The sequence below is a fragment of the Bemisia tabaci genome, chromosome 8, assembly GCF_918797505.1.
Source record: "Bemisia tabaci chromosome 8, PGI_BMITA_v3".
NCBI lineage: Eukaryota > Metazoa > Arthropoda > Insecta > Hemiptera > Aleyrodidae > Bemisia > Bemisia tabaci.
This window is the reverse complement of record NC_092800.1, coordinates 19,618,739-19,639,320: the sequence shown is the minus strand read 5'-3', so window position 1 is coordinate 19,639,320 and position 20,582 is coordinate 19,618,739. Positions and strand designations below refer to the sequence as shown.

At 37.5% G+C, this 20,582-nt stretch overlaps 1 protein-coding gene across 1 annotated transcript; it reads left to right on the top strand.

Annotated features, from left to right (window-relative positions):
• The first annotated feature begins 156 nt into the window (after positions 1–156).
• LOC109044540 (probable aconitate hydratase, mitochondrial) lies at positions 157–18,891 on the top strand. The gene is made up of 10 exons (XM_019062323.2): positions 157–354; positions 7,578–7,735; positions 9,850–10,075; positions 11,241–11,366; positions 11,932–12,174; positions 12,999–13,364; positions 13,721–14,344; positions 14,955–15,052; positions 15,718–16,066; positions 17,098–18,891. The coding sequence occupies exons 1-10, from the start codon at positions 322–324 to the stop codon at positions 17,233–17,235; spliced, it is 2,361 nt and encodes a 786-aa protein (XP_018917868.2). The 5' UTR covers positions 157–321; the 3' UTR covers positions 17,236–18,891.
• Positions 18,892–20,582: the final 1,691 nt, after the last annotated feature.

Sequence of the window (20,582 nt, the reverse complement as noted above, 5' to 3'; positions counted from 1 at the left end):
TTTCAAGAACTTTTTATAGAATGACTTTTTCCCTTAAATTACACCATTTCCAAGAAAATCGACAGGATAAAAACGTCGCTGTACCCAATGACGTCATCAAAGCTATAGATACTCTATGAAAAATTCCAAGATGCCCGAAATGCAAACACCTCCTTTTTTTTCTCTATGCAGTGAGGTTAGGAAAAAATTTGCTCTTGAAGATTCAAACGTCAAATTGCTCACATTTATTTTTATTCTACAACTAAGAGCAATCGGGGTGTGATAACGTTAGCAGTCTGTTAAAATTTTATTCAGTTCGTTTATGTGTTTCAAGTTGTAATCATGTCTTATTGCATCCGGGTCCTCAACCGCCAGGTACGTGTTCTCATAAATCAAAGTTGAATTTTTTCTTCCCTCTCTTGTCAATGGGAGGATCCAGACCAATTGACTAGTGCTCCATTTAAAAATCCGTTGCCTGCAATTTGACCTAGATTCTTTCAAATTGTCAGCTTTGCTTCTCTAAAATTCATCGAGTAACTCATTTCTTTGAACCTACAGCCTGATCTCTCAGCGCCAGATTTTCTGAGAGTTTGCGTGCCCACTTCATCAATTTTAGACTGCAATAATTTGCTCTAGGATTATGAACCTTTCAATGATCAATAGTGCACTGCATGTTATCCATGACCCTTAGCATTTGTAACGTTTGCATCTAAACTTGCGACTTTTTTCACAACCACACCCATATCATTGCTCGCAAGCTATCGCAAGTACTGTTCTTTGCAACTTTCTTTAGAACAGTCCACTTCACCTCTACCAAATCCTGCATTGACCCTGCAGTAATTTAAGAAACTGTATGAAAATGAATTGAGAAATGCACGAGTATGTTTGCTTGCAGTGGACGATGCCCATGAATCTTTAAAGGCTTCTAAATATTCGCAAGTTATGACTAACTTTCAGCTCTATTCATTTTCTTGGGCCACATCTTTGTCTATGTTAATAGTACTGTACCAGCAAATTCTATTAATCTGAGCAAAGAGAATTGGTCAAGATTAACGGTAATGGCATTGGTTATGGTGTACCTTGAATCGAATTGGCGTGTTACTGTAGGTGCCGATTAGATGCTCAAACATTGTGTGAACTTTGGCGAAATGAATTTGACAAAGAAGACTTACCTCAGCCAAAATGAGTCTAAAGAAACGCTGCAGTTTGTCAAACTATAACAAAACATTCAAGTCTGGACTAGGTCTCAGTCTGTGAAATCTCCAAGAGCAGTCCTCATCGTATGTCGAGAGAAAAGTCAAGACTCGTTTAGGTCACCACTCATCAGTGGTGCCATCTGACTGCATGTATTAACCTGTTGAGTGGTGCTGATTCGGGGGTAATCAAAGATTGACATTTGTCTCAACATAATGCGTCCTCTCTAAGCAGTCTGTTTCTGGTTAGAAAAATAACCTTTTTAACCAGTAAATTGCGTTATCTCATCTCCGATCTCTAGTCTAACATTGTATAACTAGTACAAATCATCACTGCACTCAAATGTTTTGCTGGTAGAGCATCCATCCACACTTTTGATTCTGAGCTAATGATACGTACATAATCAATTATGACCAAGGATGCTACCTAATTTGGCTCTACTGCACATGTAGCTCCAAATTTAGCGATTTTTAGGGCTACCAATACTTTTCTTAAGTTGGTATCTGTTGCGTGGAAGAATAATCGGTAAATTCATATCTAGAATGTTTTACTGTCAAATTGGCTGAGTAAATATTTTTCATGGTTTCTGCATGGTGTGGCGTTTGGGCAGAGTCTTAAGTCAAAAGTGTGGAATGGCCATAGAAAAAAGACTGAAGTACAAACTGTATGTTGCACTGTTTGCAACATGTCTAAGGGATTGAGTAAAACATGAATTTTCTCCATGTCAACACTAAAACATTGAAACTTAGTCTTTGAGATAAGAGAAAATAGATACCTCAAATCTTGCCCTTTCCCACTTCGGCAAACATTTTTTGCCGATGTTCAAGTGAGTAGTCTCTACACCAGCATCTCCTCAGTAATCTCTCAAGCACCCTTGAATTTGCAGGTGCTTATGACTTCGTGGAGATAATTTGATTAGTCTCGTATCAAATATTTAATGCATGATAATGCCCTGTCAAAATTGTGTTAATTTTTAATTCCACATACTCCAGGATTAGTACTAGGTCTCTACTCTATATGTTTACCTATCTGCCTAAAAAAAAAACAGAAGTACATAAATATCCTCCTCTTCACCGTAGGGATAGTGACAAAATTAGCCATCTTACCCCCCCCCCCCCCCCCCCTCTCTCTCTTTTTTCAAGTGGCATCAGTTGACAAAAAACATGTACCTACAGTGACTTACTTCTTCCTGGGTAATTAAAAATCCAAAAGAAATGTCATAAAAATATTTATTAAAGAATATGAAAGAGCAGATAAAGAATATGTCGAATTTTAGCATTCTTGAAAATAAATTTTTAATCTTGAGTGATGTGAGATTGCAGATCACAAGGCTTGTGCTTTTTTTTTGCCTACTTAAGTACCTGAAAAGAGCAGTTTTGCTCACTCCCATAATCCTAATAATAATGTGAGATGAGACAAGATAGAAGTCTCATTATTGCAAAACTAAATTAAACTTTTTTTAATTGCCTAAGAGGAATATGGCGTTCTTATCGGCATTCTTTAAGCCATGTGGAAGCATGAAGAATCAGAGACCAGCGTGCTATGTGCCCTCCGCGAACGAAATTACATTTTAACAATAAGTACTTAATCTGTCAATGATAGCCGAATCGGGGAAGACAATGTCTTGTTTTTGAACCCCCCACCCCCCGTCGTGCGGTGGACTCGATAAACGCATGTGAACTCCTCTCCACACGGCTGCCATTCGAACTAACTCTACAATTGTTACCCTGCATTTCTCCCAACTATCTCCGCACTATTTGGCAGATGAGCTTTGAAAAAGTTAAAAATATTCTCGTCAGGTGATGCACCCGCGGTTTCGCGGACGAAGGTTGGGCGCCAAAAATAATGCCCCAGAACGTGGCCCTTCTGATACAAGAGCGTAACTACTCATTGAGATGAGCCCTGAAAAGCATTGCATTTTATGGACGGCAGGGTTCATCGCAGGGTCTAGTTACGCCTTCGTGTTAGGAAGCCGGTGCGGTAGCGGTTGTGGGTGAAAATTTTCATTGATTGTCGGGCGCGCGCGAGAAGCATGTGGATGGTTGCCATCGATTCCATTTTTAAGCCCGGCTTTTGGCAGCCTTTAAGCCTCTTCACTCTTATTTGTCTAACGACTAGAACGTCCGCATAACACCCTCTCTGATGCAAATGACCTGCAGGGGTGGGAGCAACAAGCGAGATTTCTGATGCAACTGACCTTGAGTATCGATGGCCGAAGTCCCGAACTATTTATCTCTGTCGCGGTGTTTCAAAAATTTTTCGAATGGAAATAGACCAAACGTATAGATTAAAATTTTGTACAGAGCATTCTGTTTTCATAGAGAAATAAAGTCAAGGAAGTTTTCAAGCAGTTGCGTTAATTAGTTTTCCAAAGAAAAAATAAAGTATGATAGGAAGTCCGCAACGTCGCAGACGAAGATACGTGGTTTTGTACTTTTGCCATGGATGTGGTAAACCCGCTCAGGTCGTGAGCAAAGATGTGAAATTTTATGAAACTTCGTTTAATAAAATTTCTTGAATTTTTTTTGAGAATTCTGCAATGGGCTCAGGTCGCAGGTCGTAATGAAACGCCTAGAGGCAGTAAAATCTTCATTATGACATTTTGGAAAAAGAAAAAAAAAAAACGTTTCAAATTAAAAGTCTGCTCGAAAATCAAGTGAGTAGGTAGTCGTAAAATATGCAAAATTGCGCTTAGAAACTCCACGTGACGGCCAGTAAGTAAGTTGCCTTAAAAAAATGTGCGCTCTTGTCCTCGAATCGTAAAGAAAAAAGAAAGAAAAATATAATTGCCACCTTTCACGAAGAGAATTGTTAAAGTGTAGGGAGTCCATTGGACTCCGCATGTTCTCCAGCTAACACTCACTATCAGCGCGCGTCTATGTTATAGTATTTAACGCCTTGATACCACTATTCGTGTTCTATGGTTGTCCGTGTTGCATATGGAAATAATTGAAGGCGTTTTGACTTTTCGCGTCCTCCCCTCGAGTGTTCATCAATATCTCTGGCGAGGAATTTTTGACAACTAAGGTACCAGGGTTCCAACTCAAGAGTAGGTAGTTATTGAAGTTAAAGCATAGAAGCGTTTTCTAAGAACACTTCGGTGCCGAAAACGCCCAAAATGTCAAACCAAACCAGAGATATGACTGCATGTTTGTGGCTCTAAATAGTAGTCTTAAGAAGAAAATATCTGAAATTCCTATTCGAGGAGCACAACATTTCTGGATTATGATCGCTCCCATATTATTTTTTAATACCCCAGAGAGATTAAACTCTAGTGAATTGAACTCCTAAATTTTGAATATGTTCTTGAAGTAATCGATAGCCATCGATTCTTCAGTTCATCTTTGGTCAAAGTCGCCAAATGCATACCTGTGATCGCAACATTGCAAAACTCCGTTTAGAATTTGTTAGTTTCCCATCAGAAACCAACGAACAGATTTTCTAGGAATTTTCTGCGTATTTTCTTTCCTTGTGCCCAGGAATGCAAACAATTTCCCATCTTGCTATCCGAGGCAAAATTGGGTCGTGAGGCAATTTTTGAAAGTAGGTAATGATTTTGTTTGATGGATCTTCTTTTTTTTAAAAAAAATAATGAATAGTTTCGAAATTGAGAAAAAGTTTAGATTTTGCCATAAAATCTGGTATTTGCCCGTTCAGTTTCAGCCGCGAAGCAAAAACGCCGGATCGCAAACAGACGTCGTTTCAGACATATTTGAGGACTTATGTGTAATAATAGCTGATGTGAAAAATTACTTTTTCGAAACACACTCAAAAAACTGTTTTGGCATCGAGAAAATTTTGAGAAAATACTTGAAATGTGATCTTCGAGATCTGTACATAATGCCAGAGCCAAACATATTAAATTTTTGTGTGAACAAAACAGTTTTTTAAGCGTGTTTCGAAAAGGTAATTTTTCACATCCGCTATTGTTACAGATAAGTCCTCATTTGCACCCTTTGCTCATTCTGAAATGTTCACAGAAAATTCCAAAGTGATAATTGACTTGACTTCTGGCAAAAAAAAAAAACCAGTCAAACACAATCGAAGATTTCGGAACGTTTCAACGCAGATAGGCATTTTTCGGGTCGAGCCATCAACATTTATTTTGATGCTATTATTTATTTGTTTTCAAGAAAATTTCAAGGTGATAATTGGCTTGGTTCCTGGAAAAACAGTCAAACACAATCGAAAATTACAAAACGTTTCTATGTAGCTAGGCATTTTTCGGCTTTAGCCATCAACTTTATTTTGATGCCATATTTCTCAACTTGTTCAATGATCAGCTGGACTACATTTTGCAATTTCGAACTACAATTTCTCGCTCACCTCTAAAAACACTCATGTGCATAGGGAAACTAATGGCACATACGTTGTTTCTTAACTGAGTCAGTTGCAAAATTCGGGACTACAAGAGCGACCACTCGGCTGACCGATGGGTTGGAAAAGTCCATTGCGCCAGTGTCGAGTACCATGGAGCCCATGTGCTAATTATTGAAGGCACGTGATTCGCCATCAGAATTGCGCGGTTGCCCGGGCGATCTTTTTCACGCCCCGGCGCGCTAATCTTGCCCAACTCCGCCGCCCGCGTCGGCCGGCTGAAGTCATACAATTTTATCTGAAATTTACCAAAGCCGTGTAATCGGAGAAAATAGTTGTTGATTAGCAACTGTGACCTTTAGGTATGAAAGCGCATGTCGGAAATCCTGGAATATTTTCGTCGGAAATGACGCTTACTCAGCGCACCCTGCCTTGCGAAACACTGTGAACTGCCTTTCGGAAATGTTGCCGCAACATGGTCAATGTCAACCCATCTCGTGAAAATGTTGCTGACCGCATGGTACTTTTCGAAGCGTATGGCAACTCATGGTGTTCCTAATTCTTGTTAGGTTTAGCAGCCAACTTGGCTGTCAAGCCTAATTTCAAGGAGCAATCCACAATATTTTTAGCGGACGCATGGTGCGTCAAGGTGCCTTCAAGAATTCGCGGTGGGTTGCGTCTGACCATTTCAGGCGCCACGTTTGGTCAATACTCTGCGTTTTTCTCATACCTCTACCCCCTGAATCACAGTGTACACCCTCAGCGGGGGAAGGTGGGGGGCCGGCCCTTCCTTCAGAAATCTACTTGACTCCTCATGAGAAATATGAGGGGGTTATAAGTCAGTGCGTGACGTCTTCCTGGTATAAATTGGCGATAAGAGCTGCGTTTCAAAATACCATAGAAATTTTTACAGCCGGCTAAAGAAGGCTACAGAAAATCATATAACTGGCTGTAGAGTGCGGAGAAAATCATACGGCCGGGCTATACGAAGTGATAAAAAATTATGCAGCCGGGCTATAGTTCCTATCGCCGGTCTTCACACTTTATTGCCTGGCTGTTGCTTTTTCGCCATTGATTATAAAAGGCTACAAGAAATTGTGTAGAAATTCATGTGCTTTGGAAATCATTAAGTTTGATACGGAACCACCTTAATATTTACAAAACACACATTACATTTTCCTTTAATACATATTTTTTTTTCATCAATTAAAATGAGAATAATCCATACAGGATGTGCAAACATTTCAAAATCATGAGTTGAATAACGCTGACTCCGCCAGATTTCAAAAATTAGAGCCTAGCACAAAGCGGAGCGGCGACGCACTGGCGCCTACAAACCTAACAGGGATACTTCACGAATTGCGCAACGCGTGAAGTATCCCTGTTAGGTTTGTAGGCGCCAATGCGTGTTTCGCGCTGGCTGCCCACCTGCCGCGCCGCAGCATGCCACGGCGCTTGAAGCAACTATTTCACGCCAGAGGTATTGCACAGTATCATACGAAACTGAAGGCGCTCTAATATATTAGGAATGGCAGGCATCCATCAAAAGTACGGAGCTTTCCTCGCACAATAAATCAAGATACTACGGCCCAAAAAGAGAGCAGTACCTATTCCAAAAACTCACTAAGTCCTAGCATCCGTAATTAGTAACGTTTAGTATACACTTTATCGCCTGCCTGTTGCTTAGTCGCCATCGGCTATAAAAGGCTATAAGAAATTGTGTAGCCGGCTATAGAAGCTATTGAAAATCTTACAGCTGGCTGTAGGTCTATGGTATTTTGGAACACAGATTCTACTGCCAATTTTTACCAGGGCTCTCATCTTTGAAATTTTAATTGGATCAATTTTTTGGCGATAATAGCTCTAAATAGCGCCTAAGACAATTCAATTTTCCAAATTTTCCGAGGCAAATTCCTCGAAACTCCTTTGCTACTAATAAGGAGATTCCCTTAGCTCTCCTTTTAAGCTAGGATAGTCCTACGTATCTTCTTGATAGGGTCTCTTAGTTTTGAATGATTTAAAGGTCTTGAGAGACCACCAAAAATTCAAATTTCATCGAGTAATACAATTGTTTCCTCTCTTTCCAGGTGCCTTTTGGCCGGGCTGCGGTTGAAATCCAGCAAAGATGTTTCCATGTATCACCCCTAGTCTCAGCCGCCGCGAAGGTGGCAATGAGCAAATTCGACACCGAAACCTTCCTTCCATACGAAAAATTAGAGTCGAACATCAACATTGTCAAGAAGAGGTAAGATATTTCCGGGGGGGGGGGGGGGGGGCAAGAATGAAGTCTTGGATGTTCACAGTTTAACAGATTCACGAGCGTAAGCCAAGCTTTAAGTAACTCAAATGCACAAATACGTTTTAAAAGTCATGACTGTCAGTCTTGGAAAAGTTACTTTTATTTCAATGTTTCTCTTTTTACTACAGAATTTCAGTGTATCTTCCAAAAAATTCTTCTTTTTTCTTCTTTATTTTGGGAGAGAGGGCGTAGGTGGCGTGTCAGCAAACATGCGAAAAGGCCTCTGAATCTTAAAACCAGATGATGAATTTAGAAAAAAGTCAAATTTATACAGCTCAAAGGCTTAGAGTATGCTATCAAATTTCTATTTTTTTTTTTGGTGGTCATTTTGCAAAATTTTACGTCTGTCTCAGTTTTGCATTTTTATATGGATGTGTAGGAAGTAAAGTGGCAACTTTTTTTCCTCATTTACTGTGAATATACAATACTTAGGGTTTTTAAACTTATTTTTTGTTTCTTGCATCTAAAAATTGCACATCACAAAAAATTGCTGCATCAGGTCTCTTACAAATAGCGTTATCTATTTTATAATGTTCGATAGTTTTTCCTCTCATCGCAGGAAAATAGTAAGTAGCGCCAAGTCTCAAGGCCAGTGCCCTTTACTCCAGTAATCTTTGTTGGCATTCAAACTGTAATGTTGTGAAATTAAACTCTGACCTACTTAGTATTATGAAATGGATGCTGCATTACACACACCACTAGGATTTTCTAATCCCCTCATAAATACACATCACAGCATATTTTAAAATGATTCTTATGCATGCCTTTTCATTTTTTTTCTCTCTCTCTTAGTTATGATTCATGTGTTTGGAATATAGCAAAATTAGGAAAGTCACCAATGTTTTGAGTTGACTGAAGAAAGTCTTCTCCCTCTCTGGACACAACAAAAAATGAGACCAACGTCTATCACACTTATCTCCACAGATTCCCTTCAAATTCCATCACCTTTCTCACTTTGCCTGAGACCTCTGTCAATGAACAAATTATCTTATCTGGTAGAGTCTTAATTGTCATTATATAGAAAAAAAATTCAGATAACATACCATCATTCATCTGCTCTACCTGTGATCATTGAGTAATCAGAGTTTTTGTTCATACCTGGCCATTAGGAAGGGGGCTGTGATTAATATATACATAATGTTGAAAATACTATTTTTGGTAAAATACTAATTAAAGGTACTAATCACCACAAAAAATCAAGTATAATCAAAGAATGAAGTTGATCACTTTTGAAATTATTTCATTGCAATAAGAATGTAAGGAAAAACGAATAACTTTCTCTATGGAAAAATTTCTGTGCATTACATTTGATAAATTGCCATCACTTACAGGAAATTTCCATCATGCAAGTCAAGTCCAAACCTACCACTGGCTTTTTAGTGCTCTGTCAATTTTTTTATCCAAGCTTAACAAAAATTGGAAGTTCATAACAATAAATTGATGGAAAACATTATCCATCCTCTTGAAATGAATAAGATCATAGGACAATGAACAGACAACCGTGATATTTAGCACAGGATGGATTTCAAGATTTTTTGGTATGGTGTTCCTTGTGATCTCTTGAGTGAAATAAGCTTTTGAAATCGAACTTTGCATTTGGTTCTGAAAAATGATTTTTTCTGGCAGTTTTACATACATTGCCGAGTGAAAAAATGCAGGTAAGTGATCTAGGAGCGAGCTCTCTCTCTCTTTGTTCAAACTAAAAAGCTTTGCTTTGACTAAGCAACGGTACTATTGTTACGTTTGGTCACGTGTGTTAAACTGCCGCAAAATGCACTTTTCGGACCAAACTTTTTCGAAATCGGTGTGCAGATATGCAATCTCAATGGGTCTTAATGATTATAAATGCTCATCTGCTCATCTTACATAGGAGATAGTAAGGTAGTAGCATCATATCAAGAAATCTTGCACATTAACCAGCACCAAATTTCTTGGGATTCTATGCCTAGTCCAGTTTCATTATCAGAAAATCATTTCCATTAAATCAATAAATTAAAACCATCGCATCGAGGTGTTATACTGTTTGTTATACTTCCTTAAAACTCTTGTTTTATTCACAGATTGAACCGACCCCTGACACTCTCAGAAAAGGTTCTCTACTCCCATCTCGATGATCCAAAAGGCCAAGAAATCGAGCGTGGCACAAGCTACCTGCGGCTACGACCTGACCGAGTCGCCATGCAGGATGCCACAGCCCAGATGGCCATGCTCCAATTTATCTCATCAGGACTTCCTCAAGTTGCTGTGCCCTCCACCATCCACTGTGACCATCTCATTGAAGCTCAGGTATCAATTTGCAGAAAATTAATCAAAGAAAGTTTGACTGAAATATTTAAAAGATCATGTCCAATATTACTTTGTCTCCTGAGTATTTGGATATCCTAAACAGGCTTCCTAGAGTCAAAATTCCAATGATAATTACTTATTTTTTTGACAGCTGTTTGAGAAACAGCATAATCAAAAATGCACCATTAAAATACGACATGCCGTTTTTTGGGAAAAAGGCCAAATATATGTAGCAATGAAAAGAAAAAAATTCCGGAATGCTATGCCTTATCACAGTCTCATTTTTAACCAGCAAAATTAATGAAGACTAAAAGGAATTATGAAAAAAAAAAAAAAAAAAAAAAAAAAAAATATTGCAAAGCTCATGGTCTACCAATGGCGAGAAGTGAATAATTAACTAGTGATGGTTTCCCATTTGAAGCTATGGTAAAGAATCAATTGTTAAAATGTTCGTTGCAAACACCCGAATAGTTGAACCTTTTCTATAGGTCTCAGTGACAGATCAATTGATTCATTGCAAAGTATGAGTAACTGCCTCTGTGCTCTACATTATTGACTGTAGCGTCTCTACTTCTGCAGTTTAATTGGTCATTCTTAGAAAGACTTAAGCGCCAGAAATGAAAGTATAAGGAAATCAATAGAGCCTGTATCAATCGACCCCTTTTAAATTAATGATTAATTAATTAAATGCTCCAATATTTTAAAACTGTAAAGGCTAATTTTAATAGTTTCATCTGTTTTTCCCTAATTTTCATTTCTGGTGCTCGAGTCTTACTAAGAATCACTGATTCAATTGTGATGCCAGTCACAGAAAAATTCTCAGGGCAAGAACTATTCCAGAAAGCCGATCATGGATTGTCAGGCTCCTTTCAGCACTGTATTGAAGTATCAATAATATTGTACCATTTTTGTCCATATAAGGTCTATTTCGTTGCTGATCGCTAGGCACTTACTTTCTTTATCAACTTGTTATGATTAATACTTAAAAAAACGGTGTGTTCTCTGTCGTAATTGTATATCCCAAGAGGTATGCGTGCATTTAAGGTAGCATGTTAGATCCATCAGGAACTCTAAATTTATTTTTGTGAAGGAACAGAAAATTTGTCATTTTATATCCTTATCCGGGTATTCAATCCAATTGATTGTCAGAACTGAATTTTTTTAGATTGGTGGCGAACAAGATTTAGCTCGTGCCAAAAGCCAAAATGAAGAAGTCTACAACTTCTTGAAGTCTGCTGGTGCTAAATATGGTGTCGGATTCTGGCATCCAGGATCTGGTATCATTCATCAGGTATGCATCTATTTTTCTCTTCCACTTAAGTTCACATAATTTTCCTTCTTTAATATTAAAATTAAACTAAAATTTAACTGAATTAAGTGCTCTTTGTTCCTCATGGAAGTATATTAATTATGAATAAACTTTCTGTTGAAGTGTTTTTACCACGGACATTTTATGTTACTGAATCATGACAATATTTTATATAATTTAAAACGTTCAGAAAATTGCCGAGCGGTTTTGTTTTTCCTTTAAAATAGTGTGGAACTGGACCCAGCATATTCCTGCTATACAGTTTCTTACAATTTTTGGGCTGTAATTATTTGTTTTCATACCATTTTAAATGAAAAATAGGGACTTTTAAGTCCAAAGAAGGAGAAAGATTATGTACTTGGTTTAGGGCCCTCTATATTTAGTGTCTGCAAAACTCCATGTGATAAAATTAGGTGTTAAATATTTCAATTAAAAGAAGATCTCTTTGTTCAAGTATTGAATAAACTTTTTCACCCAACAGTATTCAATTTTTATGTGTTTTCCATTACTAATTTTGAAATTAACTTATTTTCCTCTCACGCCACAGATCATATTGGAAAACTACGCTTTTCCAGGATTGCTCATGATTGGTACAGACTCTCACACCCCGAACGGAGGAGGTCTTGGCGGTCTATGTATTGGAGTTGGTGGTGCTGATGCTGTTGATGTAATGGCCAACATCCCTTGGGAACTCAAGTGTCCCAAAGTCATTGGAGTCAAGCTCACCGGAAAACTGAAGGGCTGGACTTCTCCGAAAGATGTCATCCTGAAAGTTGCCGGAATCTTAACGGTAATCTACTCTTTGATTCTCTCATTGTTCTCTTTACAGGAAATTGACTTCCAACAATAGAACATTTCGTCCAATTATCTCTTATGGTTTTGAATAGATGAGTGAAATGTGCACCAACAAGCGAAAACAATTTTGTAATTAAATAATGCACACTACCAAACATGATGTCTACTCTAGCAAGGACAGTATAAGCTATTCGCTTATGTGTGTGCATGTGCTGTGTTTGATGTATATCCAAGCTTTTGAAGGCACCTTGTACGATCCACTCTGAGCATTGCCGGTTGCGATCCGAATTCACATTTTCAGCATTTTTGAACCGTGTCAACATCCACGTCAGGCCTTCTCTCAGATATATATTTGTCTCCATTAAATAAGTGAACATGAGCTTTTAAGAAACTGAAGTATGGATTTAACAGGACAGAATAACATAGACCAACAGGATAGGTACATCGGTTTGATCTTTACCTAAAAGATTTTTGGTTTACTAAAAGTTCTTTTTCTTTTAAAAAAATCGATGGATTTCACATGAAAAATCATTTAATAGCAGAGCTTAAAATTTGTTAAGAAGTATTATCCATACAAATTCAATTTTTCCCCAAGCAGTCAAGAGTTCTGTTATTCAAGGATTCAAACCGTGATTTAAAATATTAAAAATTCTCTATTTATCCTCCTTTTTTTACCTGAAGAATATTTCTAACTGAACTTGACAAAAAAGGTTTGTTCCTTTTTTTTTAAAATTAAGTGACTGAAAAAAAAGAGTTATGGGTTTTTAGTAAAATTTCAAGAAAAAAGAGAATTTCATAATCTGTTTCTTTTTGTTCCAGGTGAAAGGTGGTACCGGAGCAATCATTGAATACCATGGCCCTGGAGTAGATAACATCTCATGTACTGGAATGGGTACAATCTGTAACATGGGTGCTGAGATTGGTGCAACAACCTCTCTCTTCCCCTTCAACAAACGTATGGCTGACTACTTGAAAGCCACCAACCGTGCGGATATCGCGGAGCAAGCAGCTAAATTCCAGCATCTTCTCACACCTGATGAAGGTGCCCCCTACGACGAGCTCATCGAACTGGACCTTTCTACTCTGGAGCCCCACGTAAACGGACCTTTCACCCCCGATCTTGCTCACCCGATTTCTCAGCTCGGTGCTAATGCCAAAAAGGCTGACTGGCCTCTTGATGTCAAGGTAAATTTTTTGTTTTGATAGTCTTTTCTCAGTTTTCTTTCTTTGCCCTATAAAGATTTCTTAAACTTTGTCCCTTAATCTAAACTTTTTACGTATGAAGATGTAGTGAGCAACACCAACACAATAGGCTTTAAAAATATTCAGATGAGGAATTTGAAACCCTCATACGTATGCGGAAGCAGGATACTACAGTGAAATAATTATGATGCAGTGATATTCTGTAAAAAAATTTTAAAATAAATAGCTCAATGCAATTGACCTTTAACTTTGACCACCTTACATGGTTAGAGAACTAAACATTACGATATCTACTAGTGTATGACAGAGGTTATTTAATGCTCTTATCTTTCTCTTAGGTTGGACTGATTGGTAGCTGCACCAACTCAAGTTATGAAGACATGGCTCGTTGTGCCAACATTGCAAAACAAGCCATGGAAAAGGGTCTGAAAGCAAAAAGCGCCTTCAACGTCACACCCGGTTCTGAACAAATCCGTGCAACAATTGAACGAGATGGCATCGCTCAAACTCTTCGTGAATTCGGTGGCACCGTCCTCGCCAACGCTTGTGGACCGTGCATCGGTCAGTGGGACCGTAAAGACATCAAGAAGGGCGATAAGAACACCATTGTGAGCTCGTACAACCGAAACTTCACAGGTCGTAATGACGCGAATCCAGCCACACATGCTTTTGTGACATCACCAGAGCTAGTAACAGCCCTATCAATTGCTGGAACTCTGGACTTCGACCCCCGAACCCACAAGCTGAAGGGTAAGGATGGCAAAGAATTCCTGTTGAACGACCCGTACGGTGATGAGCTGCCAGCCAGAGGATTTGACCCTGGCCAAGACACCTACCAAGCACCAACTGGTGGCGCTAGCGTCAAGGTTGATGTTGACCCCAAATCCAACAGACTGCAGCTTCTGGAACCCTTCGACAAGTGGGATGGAAAAGATTTGGAAGATTTGACCATCTTAATCAAGGTATTAAACCTTTTTAAATTTTAAGTGACAGTCTCAGGTCATCATAACTCCTCATATTTTGAGATATTATGACTGCTGAAGAACAGCTCTAAATTAATCGCTGAGACTGCTGTGATAAAAGCATTTTTAATACACCTCCATTGCTACCCGCTGACACTTAAAATTGAAGAGTGATATATTTGATTTCATTGAATATTTTTAGTAGCAAACTGTTACACTTATTTACATATTATACTCAGTATGACATGTTAAACAGGTATTTAGCAATCAACTAGTTCTTAAAACAGTCTCTTGTGATAAGATATTTTCATAACTGCATTTTTATTTAAATTTTTTTTTTTCATTTTTACTGCTGTATTTAGTCTTGAAGCCACAAATGTTGTCAATAAGTTTAACTAGAATTTAGAATCTAGTTTTACATAGGACATTTTTACATGCACTTCTCAGTTCTGAAATGTTTTCATTTTTATGAAAGTTATTTGTTGCATTTTCATGTCTCAAAAACATTAACTCAAACATAATGGTTTCTGAGATTCTACTTGTATGCGTGTGGAATTTGCAATCCCTTGTTTTGGTTAATCTAAGGCAAACATTTTCTTAATGTTTGCAGGTTAAAGGAAAATGCACAACTGACCACATCTCAGCTGCTGGTCCATGGCTCAAATTCCGAGGCCACTTAGACAATATTTCTAATAATATGTTCCTAACGTAAGTTTAACATCGTTCCTTTATTCCTTCAGAACCAACAAGCTCTTGTTAGATGCAGAATAAAACTGCTGGTTTAAAAAACTGTTTTTGGTTCAGATATAAAATTGAGATTTTTATTTTCATATTTTTCACTTTGTTTTTTTTTTTTTGTTTTGTTTTTTTTTGTTTTTTTTTTAAATTTTTTTTTTTTTTTTATCAAATCCTGAAAAATGCTGAAAACTCAGCCGTAAACTCAAATTGGGGAATTTTCACTTCCAGGATCATTAATCAGCCAATTTAAGATGTTTTTAGTAAAACCCAAATTTTGATATTTTTTCTGTTATAGAGTGATTCATACCCTGACTAGTGGCTCAACGTTTATCTAATAAAATACCATCAATTTTTCTCACAAAAAGCAATGTGTGTCTAATACAGGGATGAAATGAAATATAATGTGGAACATTCATATCCAACTTTTAAAGAAAAAAACAAAAAAAAAAAAACACCAATATAAAGCACTTTTATCAAAATCACCGCATTCTTTGCCAAGTTTTTCAACTGTTAAGCAATGTTTTCATACTTTCACAAGCTTTCCAAGATTATATCTGCATGCTAGATTCATGAAAAGGTGACCATATCATTCATTCATTTCAAATTTTAAACGAAGGTTCTTTTCTTCATTTCAGAGCAACTAATGCCGAGAACGGTGAAATGAACAAAATCAAGAACCGTTTGACTGGTGAGTGGGGAGCTGTGCCAGACGTCGCTCGTGCTTACAAAAAGGCCGGTGTGAGATGGGTTGCTGTAGGAGATGAGAACTACGGAGAAGGTAGCAGTCGGGAGCACGCCGCCCTTGAGCCAAGACACTTAGGTGGCCGCGCAATTATCGTCAAGTCTTTCGCCCGAATCCATGAAACCAATCTTAAGAAACAAGGGCTGCTTCCTCTCACTTTCTCTGACCCAAAAGACTACGACAAAATTCAGCCAACAGACAAAATATCTCTCGTTGGACTCAAAAACTTAGCTCCTGGAAAGGTGAGTCTTCTGATAGTATGCTGCTGATTGTTTAATCGGGTAGGTTTAGAAACAAAATAAATCCAGGAAACATATCACCTTGATATCGTTGTGAATCCGATCTTAAATCTTAATCAAGCAGAAGAAAATTGAGGGGAATTTAAAGTTTCAGTAAGAGTGAAATTCGTTTAAAATGGACTGATCACTGATAATAACTTTTCCTTGCTCGGTTAGAGTAGCATAGACACACTGAAAATTTGAGATCCTCTAAGCAATTTTGGAAGGCAATTACCTTTTTTTATTTCTCTACCGATTTGCTTAAAAGAGATGGAGCAAATTGCACATTTAGCCGTGAAATCAGGTTCTTTGATAAGAAATTTGACTTTCTAATCAGAAGTTTTACCACCAAGCAAAAACACTTAATTGAAAAAAACTTTTGGTGTTTGGAAACGTTGTGCACCCTACAAGGAATGAGTGCTACACAGACCTGAAATTTTCTGGGGGAATAAATTTTCTAGACAGTAACAAGATGGAAGTTTTTTCGAAGATTGATAATTTATCAAAAATCTTCAGTTCTTCGTTGTCCAACGCCTCCAAACTTTAATCATAGAAAGCATCCTTGTATACTTTTTTGGATCAGGAAAAGCCTTATTAGGCTCAACATGTCCATTGCTCATGTTTTCAGCAAAATTTTAACCTGTTAGTATTTGTTCTCTTATATGCAGTAAAATTTAAAGTCAGTGACAATTACTGATGATGTTTGTCACAATGCAGGTGCTAAAATATTTTGGAGCCGAAACGTAGATGCTTCCCTCATTGGTCGCAATTAGTGTCTCTTTTAACAGGGTATTTTTACTGGAAATGAGGTTTTCCCTTTCCATGAAATCTTCTGTTTTTACGGAATGAAGCATCATGGCTATGATACCATGTCAAAATCTTTACTCTTAAAGATGCTTTATACCCAAATCTCGTTTATTTAACTTCATTTCTTGAGTTTCAAGCCCTTTGTTACTCACATATGATCACTCATCAATTTTTGTGTATCTTTTCAGCCTGTCAAAGCAATCATCAAGCACGAGAATGGATCCACGGAAGAAATTCATCTCAACCACACGATGAACGAACAGCAGATCGAGTGGTTCAAGGCAGGATCTGCTCTCAACAGAATGAAGGAGATTGCCAAGAAGTAAACCACCTAATTTTAGTTGAAATTAGCTGTCTTGACTTGAGACAATGCTGCACATTACCGTACACACCTCTAGTATCTAATGGAAGAACACTCTTCCGCAATCGAAGAAGCTGACCAGAAAGCAGTGGCGATTCTTGAAATTTGGCAACATGTTTTTCCTCCTTTTAAATTCATGTACAACAATCGATGCCTAGTGAGACAAATTGCTTCACCTAAAGTCGATGTTTATAATGGATTCAAATGGAGGAAAAACAATGTTGCCAGTTTTCAAGAATTGCCACTGCCAGATGGAAGGAGGTATATTGTCTCACATTTTTAGCACACAATCAGCCAATATAAATAAAATTAGAAACAAGAGATAGAAAGCAAAATGTCTTTAATTATTTCATTAAGTAATTTTAATATTTGTTGTATGTATTCTTTTGGATGGTTTAATTTTACGCCTAATAATAATACGCCTCTTCAGTATTGCCAATTTAAATATCCGAGAGGTTCTCAGGTCGGACAAGAATTCAACCCTCTCTACCATGAGTATCTAAGTTTGATAAGTCAGTGCATCTTTTCTTGTTTTTTATAAATAGCTGATAGGCAAATCAGAAAGAGCAAGAAAGTTTAAAGCTATTTCAAAACAGGGAGAAAATGAATCAGAATGGAAGTAGATTTTGAAATTTTTTGATAAATTTAAAAAGTGAGAGCTCTAATTTCTCCCTATAAATTTTTTGCTTGAGCTGAAAAGTTTGACAAATGCCTCCTTCCTTCTACAAAGCCTCAAAATAATTCAAGTTCAATACTCTTTTAAAATTTAGTAGCGAGGCTGGATGGCAAAAATACCCTGATTTTCTCATTATTTTAGGATTTTAACCAGAAATTTTTCTCATCCAGCTGGTCATGCTTTGTTCCTCAAAATTTAACTTTCTTTAAGTTCGCAACTAAATGTTTTGTGATACCCAGACCTTCATTGTTCAAACCATTAATCAGCAGTCGAGGAAAAAGTAGTTTCCAAGCGCTAATTATACGAGTGTCTTATAACTTTGTAACAAATCCACACTTTTTACAAAGGAGACGATTTCGAATCCATTCCGCATTTTTGCCTCAATCCTCTGTAAGTCTAACGATCTATCATTTTCTACCGCAAGCAGATTGTCCCCTAGGTGTTTTATTATCAAAATCTTAGGAACGAATTTTAGCTGTAAATTTTAATGCTGGTATTACCACTTTTAGAATAATGTTGAGTCAATTTTAAGTTTATTTTTAACTTGTTGATTATTGTGTATAATATGTAAGTAAAATGTTGTGAACTTTAGTAACTATTGAGGGTAATGTGATTCAGACCACCTTTTGATCATTTTAAAGGGTACATATTCACGATTGCAATGATTTCCCTCGACTGAAAATGAGTATCCCCAAGACTCTCCTGTGAGTATGCATAAATTTTAAGTAAATTCCCATCACACGCTCTTCCAATTGTTTCCGGTTCGGATGAAATACAGGCCTGTATTTCTGGAAAACGTTGCTATGCATGAAAATATCCTGCAACCTTCCAGCATCAATTTTTTCGAAAGGGTGAACAATTAGAAGGAACCATTAAAGGTAGATTCAAAAGTTGAAACCTGTACCATCAAGGAAGAAAATAATAAAAAAATGATGTTATTTTCTATCACTTTTCTCGATGTTTTTTTCCATCCTTCACCCCTCTGAAAAAACGATGGCATCTGGCTCACTGCTCTGATGATTTTCCATTCTCAAGATCACTTTTCAAAATGTTCGCACTTTAACTTTTTTAAGAGCGACATCAAATTTTCTGGGCATAATCTCTCTTCTCTTTCTTTTTCTATCGCTCTTCTATGAAAACATTTCAGCCGAACAAATGATTTGCTTTGCAATGTAAGTATAGCTACCTATACTAGCAGGTGCGTTGGCTGATCACTCTATTTCTATTTTCTGGACAAAAACTAGTATGCCCACCTCGGAGGAAGAGTTTTCACTCTCGATCCATTAGGGTAGATGGGCACGTACTTAATCCTCTTTAATTAAGAGGCTTTCATAGAAGTCACCATTTTCTTGGATAATTCTAATCTAGTCTGAGTCCTTGATGCCTGAGCCGTAGGTAGTCAGAAGTAGTAACTAAATTAGTGAGCTGCTGTCAATTTTTGATCAAGTAACACTCTAAATCTCTGTGTGCTGAACAAACATTTAAACTTATGGAACTTATGGATGAAGTAGTAAAAATTGTTCATTTTTTTTCCAGAAGTGTGTTAAAAATTGTGATCGGTGTCCAGTTGTAGCCCATGATGCAAGAGAACTTTAGACTCAAAATTAAGGCAAGAAAATGAGCTCAATCGGTAAATTTGGTCATGCGTATAAGTACCTACACAGAGATGAATTTTACTGGAGAGTACATGAGCTATTGTTTCCGTGTCTCACAGAAACTTTACAACTTTATTTCCATTAGTTCATGAAGCACCATAAAATGGGTGTAATGATGATAAAATTATGATTGTTTCTATCAGAGGGTCAGTTCTCGTAATACCCAATTTTGGAATTGATGCCGTGATTTGTCATCATAGAGGAGGTTGCGGACAATTTTCAATTAATTCGCTTGATTTTGATTTTGAAGGACAAGTCTGATCGCCCCTGGCGAACAGTGTCCCATAACTTGCAGGGTGTAGGTGTAGGTAGAAACGACGAATAATAAATAGGGTTTTGGCCCCTCAAATACGAAACATGGGGGAAGGGGGGACGATTGGTAAGAGACTATAAGCAAATTTTAGATCTCTTTCTGTGAGAGGTAGAATGATATTCTCTTTCATTCGCCTCAAAATCTTCCAATCAATGTTGTACGTCTAGATCAACAGTAATTCGTATTAAACAATTTAAATGATGATCTAGTTTTAAATGAATTTGATGGAAATGTTAGTATCGCGTTGTTACCAGATGCCAGATTGCCTGCCTGTGGTGTCGTGGTGAGCATGTAAATAAACAATTTTTACAACCTATTTTTCCAATTATTCCTCTATTCGAACAAAAGGAATCTTAACCGCAAATTATGAACCAGACGCTTTGATTGGTCCAGAGCGGTTCATTCCAATAATTCCGAGTTGAACCGAAACAAGCGGGAATTTCAAATAATTCCGGATATCCTGTCTACCAAATCGTTTCCGTTTCCGTTAAACAGTGTTGTCAGTTTTACGAGCATTTGATAAATAAAACTGACAACACCGCTTTACCGGAAACGGAAACTATTTGGTAAACGGGATATCCGGAATTATTTGAAATTCCCGCTTATTTTGGTTCAACTCGGAATAAATGGAATGAACCGCTCTAGACCAATCAAAGCGTCTGGTTGAG

What these genes read in the sequence shown, in the direction of transcription:
- LOC109044540 (XM_019062323.2), top strand. Translation starts at nt 322, where the DNA reads ATGTCTTATTGCATCCGGGTCCTCAACCGCCAG. An exon ending in AAGTTGCCGGAATCTTAACG is followed by an intron (nt 12,175 to 12,998) that starts GTAATCTACTCT and finishes TTTTTGTTCCAG; the next exon opens with GTGAAAGGTGGTACCGGAGC. An exon ending in AAAACTTAGCTCCTGGAAAG is followed by an intron (nt 16,067 to 17,097) that starts GTGAGTCTTCTG and finishes GTATCTTTTCAG; the next exon opens with CCTGTCAAAGCAATCATCAA.